Source organism: Hyperolius riggenbachi, chromosome 12 (genome assembly GCF_040937935.1).
Source record: "Hyperolius riggenbachi isolate aHypRig1 chromosome 12, aHypRig1.pri, whole genome shotgun sequence".
In the NCBI taxonomy this organism is placed as follows: domain Eukaryota; kingdom Metazoa; phylum Chordata; class Amphibia; order Anura; family Hyperoliidae; genus Hyperolius; species Hyperolius riggenbachi.
In genome coordinates, this window is record NC_090657.1 from 221,336,367 (window position 1) to 221,352,578 (window position 16,212).

The following is a 16,212-nucleotide window of genomic DNA, read 5'->3' on the forward strand; positions in this document are numbered from 1 at the left end:
TGGGAACAGTAGTACACCGCTCGTTCAGCCACACTATATAGCATTCTGTGTACTGTTCTGTGTCTGCTGGGAACAGTAGTACACCGCTCGTTCAGCCACACTATATAGCATTCTGTGTACTGTTCTGTGTCTGCTGGGAATAGTGGTACACCGCTCGTTCAGCCACACTATATAGCATTCTGTGTACTGTTCTGTGTCTGCTGGGAACAGTGGTACACCGCTCGTTCAGCCACACTATATAGCATTCTGTGTACTGTTCTGTGTCTGCTGGGAACAGTGGTACACCGCTCGTTCAGCCACACTATATAGCATTCTGTGTACTGTTCTGTGTCTGCTGGGAACAGTAGTACACCGCTCGTTCAGCCACACTATATAGCATTCTGTGTACTGTTCTGTGTCTGCTGGGAACAGTAGTACACCGCTCGTTCAGCCACACTATATAGCATTCTGTGTACTGTTCTGTGTCTGCTGGGAACAGTAGTACACCGCTCGTTCAGCCACACTATATAGCATTCTGTGTACTGTTCTGTGTCTGCTGGGAATAGTGGTACACCGCTCGTTCAGCCACACTATATAGCATTCTGTGTACTGTTCTGTGTCTGCTGGGAATAGTGGTACACCGCTCGTTCGCCACTGTATAGCATTGTGCTCTGTGTCGCTGCTGGGAATAGTGGTACACCGCTCACCCGTCACTGTATAGCATTGTGCTCTGTGTCGCTGCTGGGAATAGTGGTACACCGCTCACCCGTCACTGTATAGCATTGTGCTCTGTGTCGCTGCTGGGAATAGTGGTACTGTATAGCATTTCTGTACTGCCACTGTACTGCTGCCAGTCAGCGTGTACTGTAAGGATAAGTGAAATGAGGAAGAAATCCGGTGAAAGAGGGAGGGGCAAGGGAAGAGGTGTTTCCCCTGACGGTTCACGTACAGGCCACAGGGGAGCACCCAAGAAAACCCACTCAATACCGCCCATGTTGTCCAGGACAACAACCCTCACAAATCCAAAAGAACAGGACCAGATAATTACTTGGATGACCTCTCAAGCGTCCAGCAGTGGGTTAAGCAGCACCAGCACATCACGCACGAGGTCCGAGTCCTCAGCCAGTTACAAGGAGCCAGTGGGCACAAAGCTGACACAACCGGCAGCGACACCACGCACACAACTGCCAGATAACCAGTCCGATGAATTACCTCAGGACACAATGGGGTATTCGCAGGAGCTATTCCCAGCCCAACAAACTTCCACCTTTCAAAGGTCAATGGAGGAACAGCCAGAAATGTTGTGCCTGGATTCACAACCGTTAACTGTGGGAAATGCACCGCGCACTGAAATACAAGGCGAGTCCGAAGAGGACTCGGAAACCCAAATCCCAGAGCAATTTGGGCAGGAGGGGTTGCAATTGCAGGAGGTCGGCCGACAAGATCTGGAAGACGACGTTGGAGTGTGCTGCGCAGAGGTTGTTGTGGGGAGCTCTACTCCACGGCGGTGGCCCACAATGACATATGACGAGTTTGAGGAGATGGAAGAGGAGGGTATGGACAATGTGGACAGAGACCCAGATTTTGTTTGTGAACGAGAACATCGCCGTCGTAGCAGCAGCACAGATGAGTCTGTTGAAGAACACACTGCTGCACGAGTTCGCCTTGTGCCACAAGGTAGGCGGCGCGCAATTTCAGGCACCACAAGCGTGGAAGTTCAAGTGAGAGGCAAAAGAGGAGCAAACAGAAATCGCCAGCAAGGAGGCAGGTGCTCCAAAGTCTGGGCTTTCTTTGAAGACTGCACTGAGGATGTTACCATGGCGATTTGCAAGGTGTGCAAGACCCGCCTGAGCAGGGGGAAAAATATTAACAACCTCTCCACCACCAGCATGAGCCGTCACATGCTATCCAAACATCCCACTCTTTGGGCAAACGCGTCAGGACAGGGTACCAGAAACAACACTGCCTCCCTTGGGTTCACCAGACTCACCACCAGACCCGCCTCAGCAGCAGCAGTAGCCCAGCCATTGCGTGGTTCACAACATTCACAAACATCAGACGACGCTGACACTGTCACTTTCCGGAGTAGTGCTCTTGAGGTCTCCCAGTGTTCATCAAACACAACAACCAACAGCCCTTCCGTGTGCAGCGCTACGGTTCAGTTGTCTGTGTCGGAGATGTTTGAGCGCAAGAGGAAATTGCCAGCAAATGACCCCCGGGCCGTGGCAGTAACAGCCAGCATAGCCAAGCTTCTGGCCTGCGAAATGCTGCCATATCGATTGGTGGAGACAAACAGCTTCAAGGGCATGATGTCAGTGGCCATCCCACGTTACGTGGTTCCCAGCCGCTACCACTTTGCGCGCTCTGCAGTGCCTGAGTTGCATGAGCACGTGGTCAGCAAAATAACCCGAAGCTTGAAGAATGCCGTTGCCTGCAAGGTTCACCTCACCACTGACACCTGGACGAGTGCGTTCGGCCAGGGTCGATACATCTCCCTTACCGCGCACTGGGTGAACCTTGTGGAGCCTGGCAGCGATTCCTCACCTGCTACGGCACGGGTGTTGCCCACGCCACAAACAGCTGCACCGCCGTCCCTCCCACTGGATAACAGCAGCACCTACCTCTCTGACTCCTTCTCCTCCAACGCATCTCAAAGCTGTACCTCATCCGGAAACGCTAACCCAGCAGCAGTAGGATCGTGGAAGCAGTGCAGCACAGCTGTTGGCATGCGTCAGCAAGCGTTGCTGAAGCTAATCTGCCTTGGGGATAAGCAGCACACAGGGGAGGAAATTTGGAGGGGAATAAAGGAACAGACGGATTTGTGGCTGGCACCGCTGGACCTGAAACCGGGCATGGTTGTGTGTGATAATGGGAGTAATCTCATTCGCGCTTTAAGGTTGGCTAAGCTGACACACATCCCTTGCCTGGCGCACGTGATGAACCTAGTAGTTCAGCGGTTCCTGAGGACATACCCAGGCGTGCCCGATCTGCTGTTGAAGGTGCGTCGAGTGTCCAAACATTGTAGAAATTCCAGTACTGCTTCGGGGGCACTCGCCAAGATGCAGGAGCGCTTCAATCTCCCCCACCATCGCTTGCTGTGTGATGTCCCTACGCGCTGGAATTCTACGCTGCACATGCTAGCCCGCTTTTGCGAGCAGAAGAGTGCAGTGGTCCAGTACATGACGGCGCAGTACCGAGGCGCATCCGGCCAGCTGCCAAGCTTCTGTGGATCCGATTGGGCCAACATGTTGGACCTCTGCCAAGTCCTCCAAAATTTTGAGCAATCCACGTTGCTTGTGAGCAGTGACAACTCTTCAGTCAGCATTACCATACCACTGCTGTGTTTACTGAAGAGGTCGATGTTAAAAATCAAGGAAACAGCTGTCATGATGCAACTGGGGGAATCTGAAGGAGAAAACGATCAGCGTGATGGTACCAACATCAGGCCATCCGCCTCAGGGAACGCTGGCCCCAGCAGCTATGACGAAGAAGAGGAGGAGGAACAGCTGGAGTTGGAGCAGGAATTTCATGCCACCACTGACGAGGGCCAGAGCGGTGCACGTTGGACTTCCACAATTCAACGCGAATGGTCAGCAGAAGCAGACCAGGAGGAAGGTGACGACTATGATGCATCACAACAACTATCACAACGCTCACAAGAGGATGATGAGGATTCTGGTAGGACTCTGGCACACATGGCTCAATTCATGCTAGACTGCATTGAACGTGACCCACGCATTGTGCGCATTCTGGACAACACCAATTACTGGGTTTATACCCTTCTGGATCCACGGTACAAACACAATGTTCCAAAACTGCTTGAAGAAAGAGTCAGACAGGTCAAAATGGAAGAATACCAGCAGGCCCTTGTGGAGACTTTAGAGAGGAGATTGACATCCTCCCCCTCCTCTAGCCAGTTGTACGCAGACAGACTGACTTCCGCAAACCCAGGACGACCAGGAGGGCAGCAAACAACGCAAGCCGCAGCTAGTACCCAAAAGGGAATGGTATCGGCAGTGTCCTTGGAGTGGGAAAATTTTCTGACACCCATGCAGCCGCAGCCCACTGAACAGCAAGCGTGCAGATCCAGCTCCAACACCGATCGCCTGGAGAAGATGGTCAAGGACTACATGTCAGATGGCGTAGCTGTGTCGAACCATCCATCTGCACCCTTCAACTATTGGGTATCGAAGCTAGACACCTGGCACGAACTGGCAATGTACGCAATAGAGGTGCTGGCTTGCCCGGCAGCCAGCGTTATGTCGGAACGCTGTTTCAGTGCTGCCGGAGGCATCGTCACAGATCGGCGTATCCGCCTCTCTACAGAAAATGCAGACCGTCTGACTCAAATTAAAATGAATCAATCCTGGATTGGAAATGACTACGCAACACTCCAGGACCCCAACCAAGTAACATGACCAATGAACATCTGGGATGGTGTTGCGTTTCCGGGCCCTGTTTATTGAACCTCTCATCTGTATTACATTTATGACTGCATGGCGGCAAAAAGCATTGCTGCTATATCCGCACGCTTTTTGTCCACATGCAAGGCCTGGGTTGTTGTGTCTCACAAAGCGTGGCCTTCTCCTCCTGCGCCTGCTCCTGTTCCATCACGTCTGCTGCTGCTGGGTTAGCGTTGCCGCGTGGTCCCTGTTTATTGAACCACTTATCTTTATTACATTTATGACTGCATGGCGGTACAAAGCATGCTATCCGCACGCTTCTTGCCCTCATGCAAGGCCTGGGTTGTTGTGTCTCACAAAGCGTGGCCTTCTCCTCCTGCGCCTGCTCCTGTTCCATCACGTCTGCTGCTGCTGGGTTAGCGTTGCCGCGTGGTCCCTGTTTATTGAACCACTTATCTTTATTACATTTATGACTGCATGGCGGTACAAAGCATGCTATCCGCACGCTTCTTGCCCTCATGCAAGGCCTGGGTTGTTGTGTCTCACAAAGCGTGGCCTTCTCCTCCTGCGCCTGCTCCTGTTCCATCACGTCTGCTGCTGCTGGGTTAGCGTTGCCGCGTGGTCCCTGTTTATTGAACCACTTATCTTTATTACATTTATGACTGCATGGCGGTACAAAGCATGCTATCCGCACGCTTCTTGCCCTCATGCAAGGCCTGGGTTGTTGTGTCTCACAAAGCGTGGCCTTCTCCTCCTGCGCCTCCTCCTGTTCCATCACGTCTGCTGCTGCTGGGTTAGCGTTGCCGCGTGGTCCCTGTTTATTGAACCACTTATCTTTATTACATTTATGACTGCATGGCGGTACAAAGCATGCTATCCGCACGCTTCTTGCCCTCATGCAAGGCCTGGGTTGTTGTGTCTCACAAAGCGTGGCCTTCTCCTCCTGCGCCTGCTCCTGTTCCATCACGTCTGCTGCTGCTGGGTTAGCGTTGCCGCGTGGTCCCTGTTTATTGAACCACTTATCTTTATTACATTTATGACTGCATGGCGGTACAAAGCATGCTATCCGCACGCTTCTTGCCCTCATGCAAGGCCTGGGTTGTTGTGTCTCACAAAGCGTGGCCTTCTCCTCCTGCGCCTCCTCCTGTTCCATCACGTCTGCTGCTGCTGGGTTAGCGTTGCCGCGTGGTCCCTGTTTATTGAACCACTTATCTTTATTACATTTATGACTGCATGGCGGTACAAAGCATGCTATCCGCACGCTTCTTGCCCTCATGCAAGGCCTGGGTTGTTGTGTCTCACAAAGCGTGGCCTTCTCCTCCTGCGCCTGCTCCTGTTCCATCACGTCTGCTGCTGCTGGGTTAGCGTTGCCGCGTGGTCCCTGTTTATTGAACCACTTATCTTTATTACATTTATGACTGCATGGCGGTACAAAGCCTGCTATCCGCACGCTTCTTGCCCTCATGCAAGGCCGGGGTTGTTGTGTCTCACAAAGCGTGGCCTTCTTCTCCTCCTGCGCCACCCTCCTCCTGTTCCATCACGTGTGCTGCTGCTGGGTTAGCGTTACCGGTCCCTTTTCCTGGAACCTCTTATATGTATTACATTTATGACTGCATGCCGACAAAAAACATGTTACCTGTGCAAAGAAAACAGACATTTCCCGCATTTAAAAGACAGTTTTCCCTTTGAAACTTTAAAATCGATTTTCTCAAAAACTATAAGCTCTTTTTGCTAATTTTTTTTTCCTCTTGTACCCACTCCCAAGGTGCACATACCCTGTAAATTTGGGGTATGTAGCATGCAAGGAGGCTTTACAAACCACAAAAGTTCGGGTCCCCATTGACTTCCATTATGTTCGGAGTTCGGGTCGAACACCCGAACATCGCGGCCATGTTCGGCCTGTTCGGCCCGAACCCGAACATCTAGATGTTCGCCCAACACTAGCGAGGATAAGGATTTTAAATTGTATCCTTTGTGTAAGTGGCAGCCAGCAATAAAATGTGAGTGCAATATTACAGCTGGGACTGTATCTGATATATGAATTGGAGTGACATTAATTTTAGAGAAAGCATGCCATAAGTATTGAGCTGTATTTCTCTCACAGACTGAGAGAAGGCTTGCAGAGTCCTTTATATGTGTTGTTTTTTCAGTACTGCAATATTTGTTGAGGGACCTGGCTTGACTTATGGATGAAATGGCAATACTAAAATTACTTGCAGGAGTACACACTGCTGTCGCTATACTAGTTGGGAACACAGCATTAGTTCAGTAGATAGTTCAGTAGATATGGAGGAGTTTTTGACTTTACATTTTCCAGTGTAAAAGGGTGAAGACTCACAGGGTTTTTTCATACTCAAAGGCAACTTTATTTTATATGTATACTGTATTTATCCACACTGATTTTGTATAATTTCATAGAGAAATTGTCTTACATTGTTGTCTGCTTGGCCGCAGATTGGTGTCTCCGGCTGTGTTTCGTTTGTGCTCATGATGGTACTGATAACTATTCCTGAATCCTGATAAAGGAAGAAATTATTAAATCAAATTAGTCACTTATACTTATTGTTATGTTACCAGCAATCAGGGCAGTTTCTAGGCTAAATTGCACCCATTGCAAGGGTGTAAAAATCGCCCCCCACTCCGTGGAACCAGGTATAGGTGCCTGTAGTATAGGTTAGCCAGGGTAGTCAGGCATAGTTGTCCCCAGTATAGGTTAGCTACATGTATAGGGTAGCCCGTATAATTGCCACCAGTATAGGTTTGGTAGGTAGGTGCCTTCAATATATGTAATCAGTATAGTTGCCCCAGTATAGGTTAGATAGGTAGGTGTCACCAGTATAGGCTAGATAGGTAGGTGTCACTAGTATAGGTTAGCTAGGTAGGTGCCTTCAGTAAAGATTAGATAGGTAGGTTCCCCGAGTATTGGTTAGATAGATAGCCAGTATAGTTGTCACCAGTATAGGTTAGATAGGTAGGTGCCCGCAGTATAGGTTAGGTAGGTAGGTGCCTGCAGTATAGGTTAGATAGGTAGATGCCCCGAGTAAAGGTTAGATAGGTAGGTGCCCGCAGTATAGGTTAGAAAGGTAGGTGCCCCCAAGTATTGGTTAGATAGCCAATATAGTTGTCCCCAGTATAGGTTAGATAGGTAGGTTCCCCCAGTGTAGGTTAGATAGGTAGGTGCCTACATATAGGTTAGATAGGTAGGTGCCTGCAGTATAGGTTAGATAGGTAGCTGCCCGCAGTATAGGGTAGATAGGTAGGTGCCGCGAGTATAGGTTAGATAGGTAGCTGCCCTGAGTATAGGTTAGATAGGTAGGTGCCCCCGAGTATAGGTTAGATAGGTAAGTGCAGGAGGGGGGGCAGCGGCGGGGGAGCGGGTATAGCATAGTTATAACTCACCTTTCACCGCCTATCCCCCGCAGCCTCGATCTCCTTTCTCTCCCGGCATCTGTCACATTGGTAATAGTGCCCCCTGTGATGATATGCGGTCATGTCATCACAGGGGGCACTGTTACCAATGCGATCAATGCCTGGAAGAGGAAGGAGATAGAGGCTGCAAGGGATCGGCGGCAGAAGGTGAGTTGTAACTACTATGCCTGCTCCCCCTCCTGCCGATCAATCTGGTGCCCCAGGAAATTGCATTATTTGCACGCCCATAGAAATGGGACTGCCAGCAATCTGTCACCAGCCCCCTGCTGGGAGAGGAGACTGTGCATAGAGCACTAAAGCCTAAAGCCTCATCCACATGCTAGAAAAATCTGCCAAGGCATAGAAAGAGGTTTATTTTTCTTGCCTAGACCAAGGGCTTGTATACGCACTTAATGGGGGTGTATTCAGCAAATGATGGTAAAAATTCCGTTATGCAGGGTGCACACAGCAATTTTACCGGTAATTCCAATTTTGAAGTAGCACGAGTTACACAACTAGTGTGACCCACATTACCTAGGTAACCTGAATTGTGCTAAATGTGCAACGTGCACTACCTCCACGATGAAAGTGCTGGTAACATTGCTGTGCTCGCCCTGTGGACCCCAATTTGGCAGTCACTTTCAGAATACTCCCTGTTAGAATTTAAGTATTATATGATTGAATTTGTAGGCCTCAGTTACTTTAACTGAGTTTAGTTAAAAGACTTGATTTGCAGAGCCTCCCTTTAAGGAGGATTTCTAAAATCACTGCAGAACAGTGTGTTTCTGCTTATACAAGGCCAGAGGATTTTATCTGTCCTCTGATGTGCAGACATAGAGGCAGTCTTTTTCTGTAAACATTGGTGTTTTTATATTTCCTAAAGATAAACAACTGTTCTTCTCAGATTAAGGGACAGGTCACTGGAACATGGAATTTTCCAGGGCATGCGCAGTAAAGACTGTGCTTATCATGATGTCACGGGTTCTTATCAGCCAATAGCAGGCGATGAGTTATTGATCTGTCCCTGCTCAGATGATGTCACATTTAACTCTTTAGAAGTCAGTATAAGAGTCAACGTGGGCTCCCGAGGGACTACTTCTGACTGAGGACTTTATTCACTCCTTTTCCTACTTTCATTCTACATGATCTGTATGCTGTATATATGCCTAGCATAGATATAACTAAGAGAGGCCTGATCTATCTATTAGGGATAGATCAAGTGATGCAAGGAACGCATAAGATTCTACAGACGGTTTGCTTTGCCGAGGTTAGATATTGCTACTGAACATATCTGTATATTTGTTTTACAAATAAACTCTTGAACTTTGACGATGTCTACAAAGTCCTATCTCCTATGCTGTATGCTGTGATGAGAGTCAAGTTATCACACTTCCTGTGACATGGTGCCAAATGAAGGTGTAGTGTTGTTGCCAATAGCAACCAACGTATAGATTCTTACAATTGGTGCCAATGGACCAAAGAATCAGCAAGGAGCAAGCTAAGAAGCCTACAAGAGCCTAACTAATCTCTCCCTATCAGAGAGTCTGTAACAGCTGCCCCTTCTCTATTTACTGCAGGCACACGAGTGAGTAAAATGGCCGGCAATGCCTGCCTTTTATAAGGAGGGGAGTGGCTCCAGGAGGGAGCGTAGCCTGATTGGCTACAATGTGCCTTCTGACTGTGATGTAGAGGGTCAAAGTTGACCCTAATGGTGCACCTTGGGGGCGAATCGAACTTCCGGTAAAGTTTCCGGTTCTCCGCAATCGCGAACCCTCCGGAAGTTTGCCTGGAACCGTTCGCCGGCGAACTGTTCAGGCCATCTCTATCTCTGACAATGGGGCCAACCTGGTTGCCGCCATCGACAGGGTAAACCTCACCCACATCCCCTGTCTGGCCCACGTCCTGAACCTGGTGGTGCAGAAATTTCTGCGCACCTACCAGGGGATGGACACTCTTTTGAAAGCGGCAAGGAAAACCGTGGGTCATTTCCGCTACTCGGGTGGTGCCTCAGTGTCACTGGAAAGTGAGCAGGACAAGCTGAACCTGCCACGGCACCGCCTGATCATAGATGTTCCAACACGCTGGAATTCAACACTGGCCATGTATGAGCATCTGATTGAACAGAGGCAGGCTGTCAACCAGTACCTTGTCAATGCCACCGCGGCCGCCACCTTGTACGGGACCAGCACCACCCACCTCTAGAGATGGCCGGAACCTCCGATTTTAGGTTTGCGAACCTCCTGTGAAAGTTCGGTTCGCGCCAACTTTCACGAACCGCAATAGACTATAATGGGGAGGCGAACTTGGAAAACTAGAAACATTTATGCTGGCCCCAAAAGTGATGGAAAAGATGCTTCAAGGGGTCTAACACCTGGAGGGGGGCATGGCGGAGTGGGATAGATGCCAAAAGTCCGGGGAAAAAATCTGGATTTGACGCAAAGCAGCGTTTTAAGGGCCAAAATCACATTGAATGCTAAATTGCAGGCCTAAAGTGCTTTAAAATATCTTGCATGTGTATACATCAATCAGGGAGTGTAATTAGAGTACTGATTCACACTGACACACCAAACTCACTGTGTAACGCATCGCAAACAGCTGTTTGTGTAGTGATGGCCGTGCTGGACTGGTGCGCACCATGGCCAGAGAGCAGGCCGTGGCGGTTTTCAAGCCCATATGGTCGCCGGGCTGAGGTAGCTAAATGAGAGAACAGTGACTGTCCAGCTGATCAAATTTGGTCTGTCCCCAATGAAGCAACAACCTTATTATCTTGGATGTGCCCCCCCTCCTGAGACACTCATATAGCTGGCAGTCATTGCTTCATTGTGATACGCAAGCCCCTTCACCGCGGCAAGGTAATGATCACGAAGGGGAATTGGCACATGTACATGCCTTTTGTTTTGTTGTTGCAGCTGCAGTGCAGGCAGAAAAATTAGGCAGGCATGTATACGCACCAGAAAAATTATTATAGCGGCCACTGCTAGCAGTGGCCTTAAAAATTCAGGAATCCGCCTGGAGTCCTGGACCCTGTTGGTTGTGGCGGAGAAGGCAGTCAAGCAGCCTGCAGGCAGAGATGCTGTGTGGGGAGCGACTTAGTCTTGGGGCAGGCAGTCACACGGCGTCCAGGCAGAGATGCTGTGTGTGGGGACTGACTTTGTCTTCGGCAGGCCTGACCGTGCTTTGCAGACCACATGGTCAGATGGTCCCTTGATCCAACGCTGTGTGCCAGAGATGACACCACTTGCCTTTCAACATCACGGTACAGTTTGGGTATCAGTCCGCTCCGGCCCACGTGGCGGTGATTGACAACGCCGATCGCGCAGGCGCAGTACAGAGCGACCTCCAGGTCGCTCTGACGTCATCGCCGGGGACCGGGTCGGAGCTCCGGCAAACGGCTGCTTGCAGAGATGCAGCGAGGGAGGTCCTGGGAGCTTGGGGCTGGAGGAAACCCCCGGTAAGTAGCGTTTATTTTATTTAAAATTGCCTGACAACTCCTTTAAAGCATCATGTTTGTTTTAAAGAAAAACCTCAATTAAATGTATGTGTATAGTGGACGTGATAAAAAAAAAATAAAAAAAAAATTGGATGGAAAACATTGTTTTTCTGTATTTATTTGTTTATTCTTCTTCACCATCTTCACCGTCTTCATCTTCTTCTCTCCATCTTTTACTTCACCGTCTTCTTTTTCTTTTAAACCATCTTCTTTCTCACCATCATCCTCACCATCTTCTTCTTCACCACCTGGATCTTCTTCTTCTTCACCTGGTTCTTCTTCTTCTTCACCTGGTTCTTCTTCTTCTTCACCTGGTTCTTCTTCTTCTTCTTCACCTGGTTCTTCTTCTTCACCTGGTTCTTCTTCTTCACCATCTTCTTCTTCATGTTTTTGTTCTTATTCTTCCTCTTGTACCCAACTTCATTTTTTTTTCCTTTACAAATTTTTTTTAAATTTTTCTTCAACAGCATAGCTACATTTGTGGTGTTATAGCTAGTGGTGCATGGCAGCAGCCAACAGCAGTTTATTCTGTGGATCCTGGCAGTGGGAACACAGACAGCAGGAGGTTAAATGCAGCAGCAGGAGAAGAAGGAGGAGGAGGAGTGACGTGTGGCAGCAGGTAATGTATCAGGCCATGGTACCTAGCGTTGGTACCACGGCTGTAAATATAACACCAATAAAACAGCAGGAGGTTCGGGACAGCAGTCGTGAAGCCCACTTTGTGTCCAATACACAACTGGGACAGCACAGTTTTCAACCCAGACACCTCAGAATTGTTTTTTTTTTTTTTTTACAACAAAATGTAGCTAATGTAGTGGCGTAATAGCTAGTAGCACATGGCAGCAGCACCTTATTCTGTGGACCCTGGCGGTGGGAACACAGACTGCAGGAGGTTAAATGCAGCAGCAGGAGGAGGAGGAGGTGTGACGTGTGGCAGCAGGTAATGTATCAGGCCATGGCACCTAGCGTTGGTACCATGGCTGTAAATATAACACCGATAAAACAGCAGGAGGTTCCGTACAGCAGTCGTGAAGCCCAAATTGTGTCCACAACTGGGACAGCACAGTTTTCCACCCAGAGACCTCAGAATTTTTTTTTTACAACAAAATGTAGCTATTGCAGTGGCATAATAGCTAGTGACGCATAACTCTGTGGACCCTGGCGGTGGGAGCACAGACAGCAGGAGGTTAAAGTAGGTGCAGCAGGAAGAGGAGGAGGAGGGGAGTAACGTGTGGCAGCAGGCACTGTAACAGGCCATGGCACCTAGCGGCGATACCACAGCACAAACAAAAATAAACAACCGTGAGGCTCCAGGAAGGGGTTGTTCAGCCGCAGTTGGGTTCTCCCCACAACTCGGACAGCACAGTTTGCATCCCAGACACCTCAAACATTTTTTTTTTTTTACACAAGAACAGTACTAGTAGCTATTTTGAGGGTGTGTAAAATAGCTAGTGGCAGCAGCGCACATAACGGAGTGGACCCTGGTGGTGGTGGGAAAACAGACAGCAGGAGGTTTAATGCAGCAGCAGAAGGTGGTACCACAGCACCTAAAGAAAAGCCAGGCCAAATTAGCAGGGGACTGAAGGTTGATGTTGTCAAAAAATAATTCCTAGGCACCTCATGTCCTCCTCTCGCTGACAACAGGGGCCTGGACTGTGCCTTCAATCCAGGCCTGGTTGATCTTCAAAAATGTAAGTCTGTCCATGGTCTCTGTGGACAGACGAGAGCGCTTCTCCGTGACCACGCCACCGGCCGCACTGAAGCACCTCTCGGACAGCACGCTGGGGGCAAGCAAGGACATCCAGGGCGTACTGCGCCAGCTCACTCCAGATCTCCAAGCGCTCGACCCAGTACTCCAAGGGGTCCACCGGGGTGTCGATGTCAAGCCGACCCCTTCAGCCGTGGGTCCAGGATCATGCTGATGCAGGCATCCTCCCAAGCTTACATCTCCTTAACCCTGGGGTCCTGGCAGGCCATGGGTAACAGGGTGGACTGTCCAGCAGAGACATCAAGGTCAGCGCCCGCAACGCTGTCCTCCTCTGGCCCCTGAGCCTCTTCCTCCTCTCTCCACCCTCGCACCACTGCAGCTGGGCTCTGCTGTTCCCCCTTAACAGCAACGTCCAGGACCTCCAAATCCTCCTCCTCCAACAAATCAAAATCCTCCACAGAAGTGGACGGCGCAGGCGGCTGCTGTTCCAGCTGGATCAGGGCCTCCTCTCTCACATCCATCAGATCACACAGGGCCCTGTCCAGCAGACAAACGAATGGCACCGACTGGCAGAGGGATGCCTGTTCCTCGCTCACCAAGTTGGTTACCTGCAGGAAGGAAGCCAACACCAAGCAGACCTGCTGCATCTGCCCCCACTGTGCGTTGGAGATGAGATGGAGTTTGGTGGTGCCGGCGACAGTGGTCTCAACTATGTAGCGGTGGACAGCCCTCCTCTGCTCAACCAGCCGCTCCAATATTGCCAGGGTGGAATTCCAGCGAGTTGTCACATTCATGACAAGCCGGTGTCGTGGCAGGCCCTCTTGCTGCTGCAGGTCAGCCAGTTTTGCTGCGGCACCAGCTGAGCGGCGGAAACTGCGAACAATTTTCTGAGCCGCTTCCAAAACATTGTCCATCCTTGTTAGGTGCGCAGGAACTTCTGCTCCACCAGGTTCAAGACGTTATGCACCTGATGAAGGATTTTCCGTAACATGTAGTGCTTCTGTTTCATAATACACGCATCTTTGCAGCCAGTGGTGTGCCACCTCGTGATTTATTTGTGGATGTGGGTCAAGTGTCCCCTGGTGATGGCAGCCAGCAGGTTGGCCGTATTGTTGGACACCACCAACCTGACTTTTGAGGCCTCTGGGGGTCAGCCACGTTTTCTTCACGTCTTCTCCTGCTCCCCGAGTTTGAGAAGGACGTTGGCTACCATCATTTTTGTCTTTCCAAGGCTGACCATCTCAAGCAGCTCCAGGCAGTGGCGGGCCTTCACGCTGCTGCTGAGGCGGGGTCACTTGACGGCGGGAGCTGCTGCTTCTCCCCTGACCCCACGTGGTGGCACCACATAGTGGGCGACTGGTGCTGATGCGCCCGAGGATGGACCTGCTTCTGCTTCCTCACAGGCGCTTTCCACCATGCTTACCCAGTGAGCCGTGAAGGACAGGTAGCAGTCTGTCCCGAAACGGCTGCTCCAGAAATCCATGGTGACGTGGATCCGCTCACTCACGGCGTGATCAAGTGAGTGGCACATGTTCGCCATAGCAAACCTATGCAGTGCTGGGATCGCCGTGCGGGAGTAGTGGCGGCTGGGAACTTGCCCCTCCAGGGTCCCAAACTGCAGGAGCGCTCTCATGTCACTCCCCTCCTGCACAAAGGAGTATGGGAGGAGCTGGGAGCACATGGACCGGGCAAGCAACCCGTTCAGCACCCGGATGCTCCTGTTGGTGGGAGCCAGCACCTTGGCCACACCGGGGAATAACTCTCTGAGCAGGGACTGGCGGCATTTGCCTGCACGGGAAGAAGAGGAGGCAACTCTGGATATTGCAGATGAGGCCACTGAGGACTGGCTGCCCGGGAGGAGAGCAGTGCCTTTCTGCGCTCCTGCTGATGATGGTGGATGAACAGGAGGGTGGGATGCTGCTGCTGCTGAAGGCTGTGCAGTGGCCATCTTGCCTGTGACACTGCCTGCGCCACTGTCCCTCAGCCTCAGAAACTCCTGGTAGTTGTGAAAATGCCTGGTTTCCAAGTGGGTCTGCAGGCACAAGGTACCCAACTTGTGCAGATCACGACCTCTGCTCAGGCTGGCACCGCAACTGTGGCAAATGGCACGGGTCTCATCGTCATCGCACACAGTGAAGTACCGCCACACTGGGGATTTGAACTTGCCCTTCTTGCTTGAGGGCTTAGGAGGTTTTTTGCCTTTGGAGGGCTGTTTTTTTCCCCTTTGCTTGGAGGAGGTTTGGTGCGGGTGGTGGTAGCAGATGAAGCAGCAGGCTGTGGCTCCTGCCTTCCACCGCCTGTGCTGGCCGCCATGCTGCTGCCGCGCCTTTGTGCCGGAGACGCCTCCTCCTCCGATGACGAGCTGCTTTCACCCAACTGTGGAGGTGGATAATAGGGACGGTCCAGCACCTCATCATCATCATCATCATCATCCCCAAACATCTCCTCTGAGCCCCTAACCAACTCCTCTGCCCCAACATCCCCGGCATCAGGCCCCTCCTCCTCCTCATGAAATTCAGGTTGTTGTGCACTGACAACAAACTCCTCCACCTCAAACTCCTCCTCCTCCTTGCATGTCCCCATCATCTCCTCCTCAAACTCAGCAACAACATCCCTCAAAGTGCTCGGTGTAAAGAGCGAGCTCAGTGAGGGCAGGCTGGTCCCTGCGGTCGACGTGACCTCAAGCGGTGGTGGAGGGCGGCTGCTGCTGTGGACCAGAGTGCTTGTGGTGGCACTGGTCTCGCTGGCGCTGGAGGTCTGGCTGATAATGGTGGCTTGCTGCTCCGCCATCATTTCCATGACAGCCTGTGCCTGACTCTCCACAATCAGTGGTTCTCAGCAAGATTTTGGATATCCGAACTACCCAGATAATCCGAACTTTTTCCACTATCCGAACTTTGAATAGCACTTCGGATATTTTTTTTTAATTTTTTAATGAGAGAAAGAGAGAGAGAGAGAGAGAGAGAGAGAGAGAGACCTCCGAAAGGGGTTTTTGCCATTTAAAGACACTTTTGGAAGCATTTTAAGCCATTTTCAGGTCACTTCCGGTCTTCTATCAGGATATCCGAATCCGGCCGGATACTGAGTTCGGATATCCGATTCGGATCGGAAAATTTTAAACTTGGATATCCGACCCGGATCGGATATCTGGGTATCCGGATCTGAACTAGATCCAGATAGTGAAAAGTGGTATCCGAGCAGCACTGTCCGCAATGGGCCGGGGA

At 50.6% G+C, this 16,212-nt stretch overlaps 1 protein-coding gene across 2 annotated transcripts in view; it reads right to left on the minus strand.

Moving 5' to 3' along the window:
- Nucleotides 1-16,212, minus strand: part of LOC137542265 (uncharacterized) — a 421,807-nt gene that overhangs the window by 283,822 nt on the left and 121,773 nt on the right. For both annotated transcript variants that reach the window (XM_068264050.1, XM_068264049.1), the window contains exon 3: nucleotides 6,815-6,898. In XM_068264050.1, coding sequence (XP_068120151.1) covers nucleotides 6,815-6,898 — 84 coding nt within the window. The remainder of the gene's footprint in view (nucleotides 1-6,814; nucleotides 6,899-16,212) is intronic.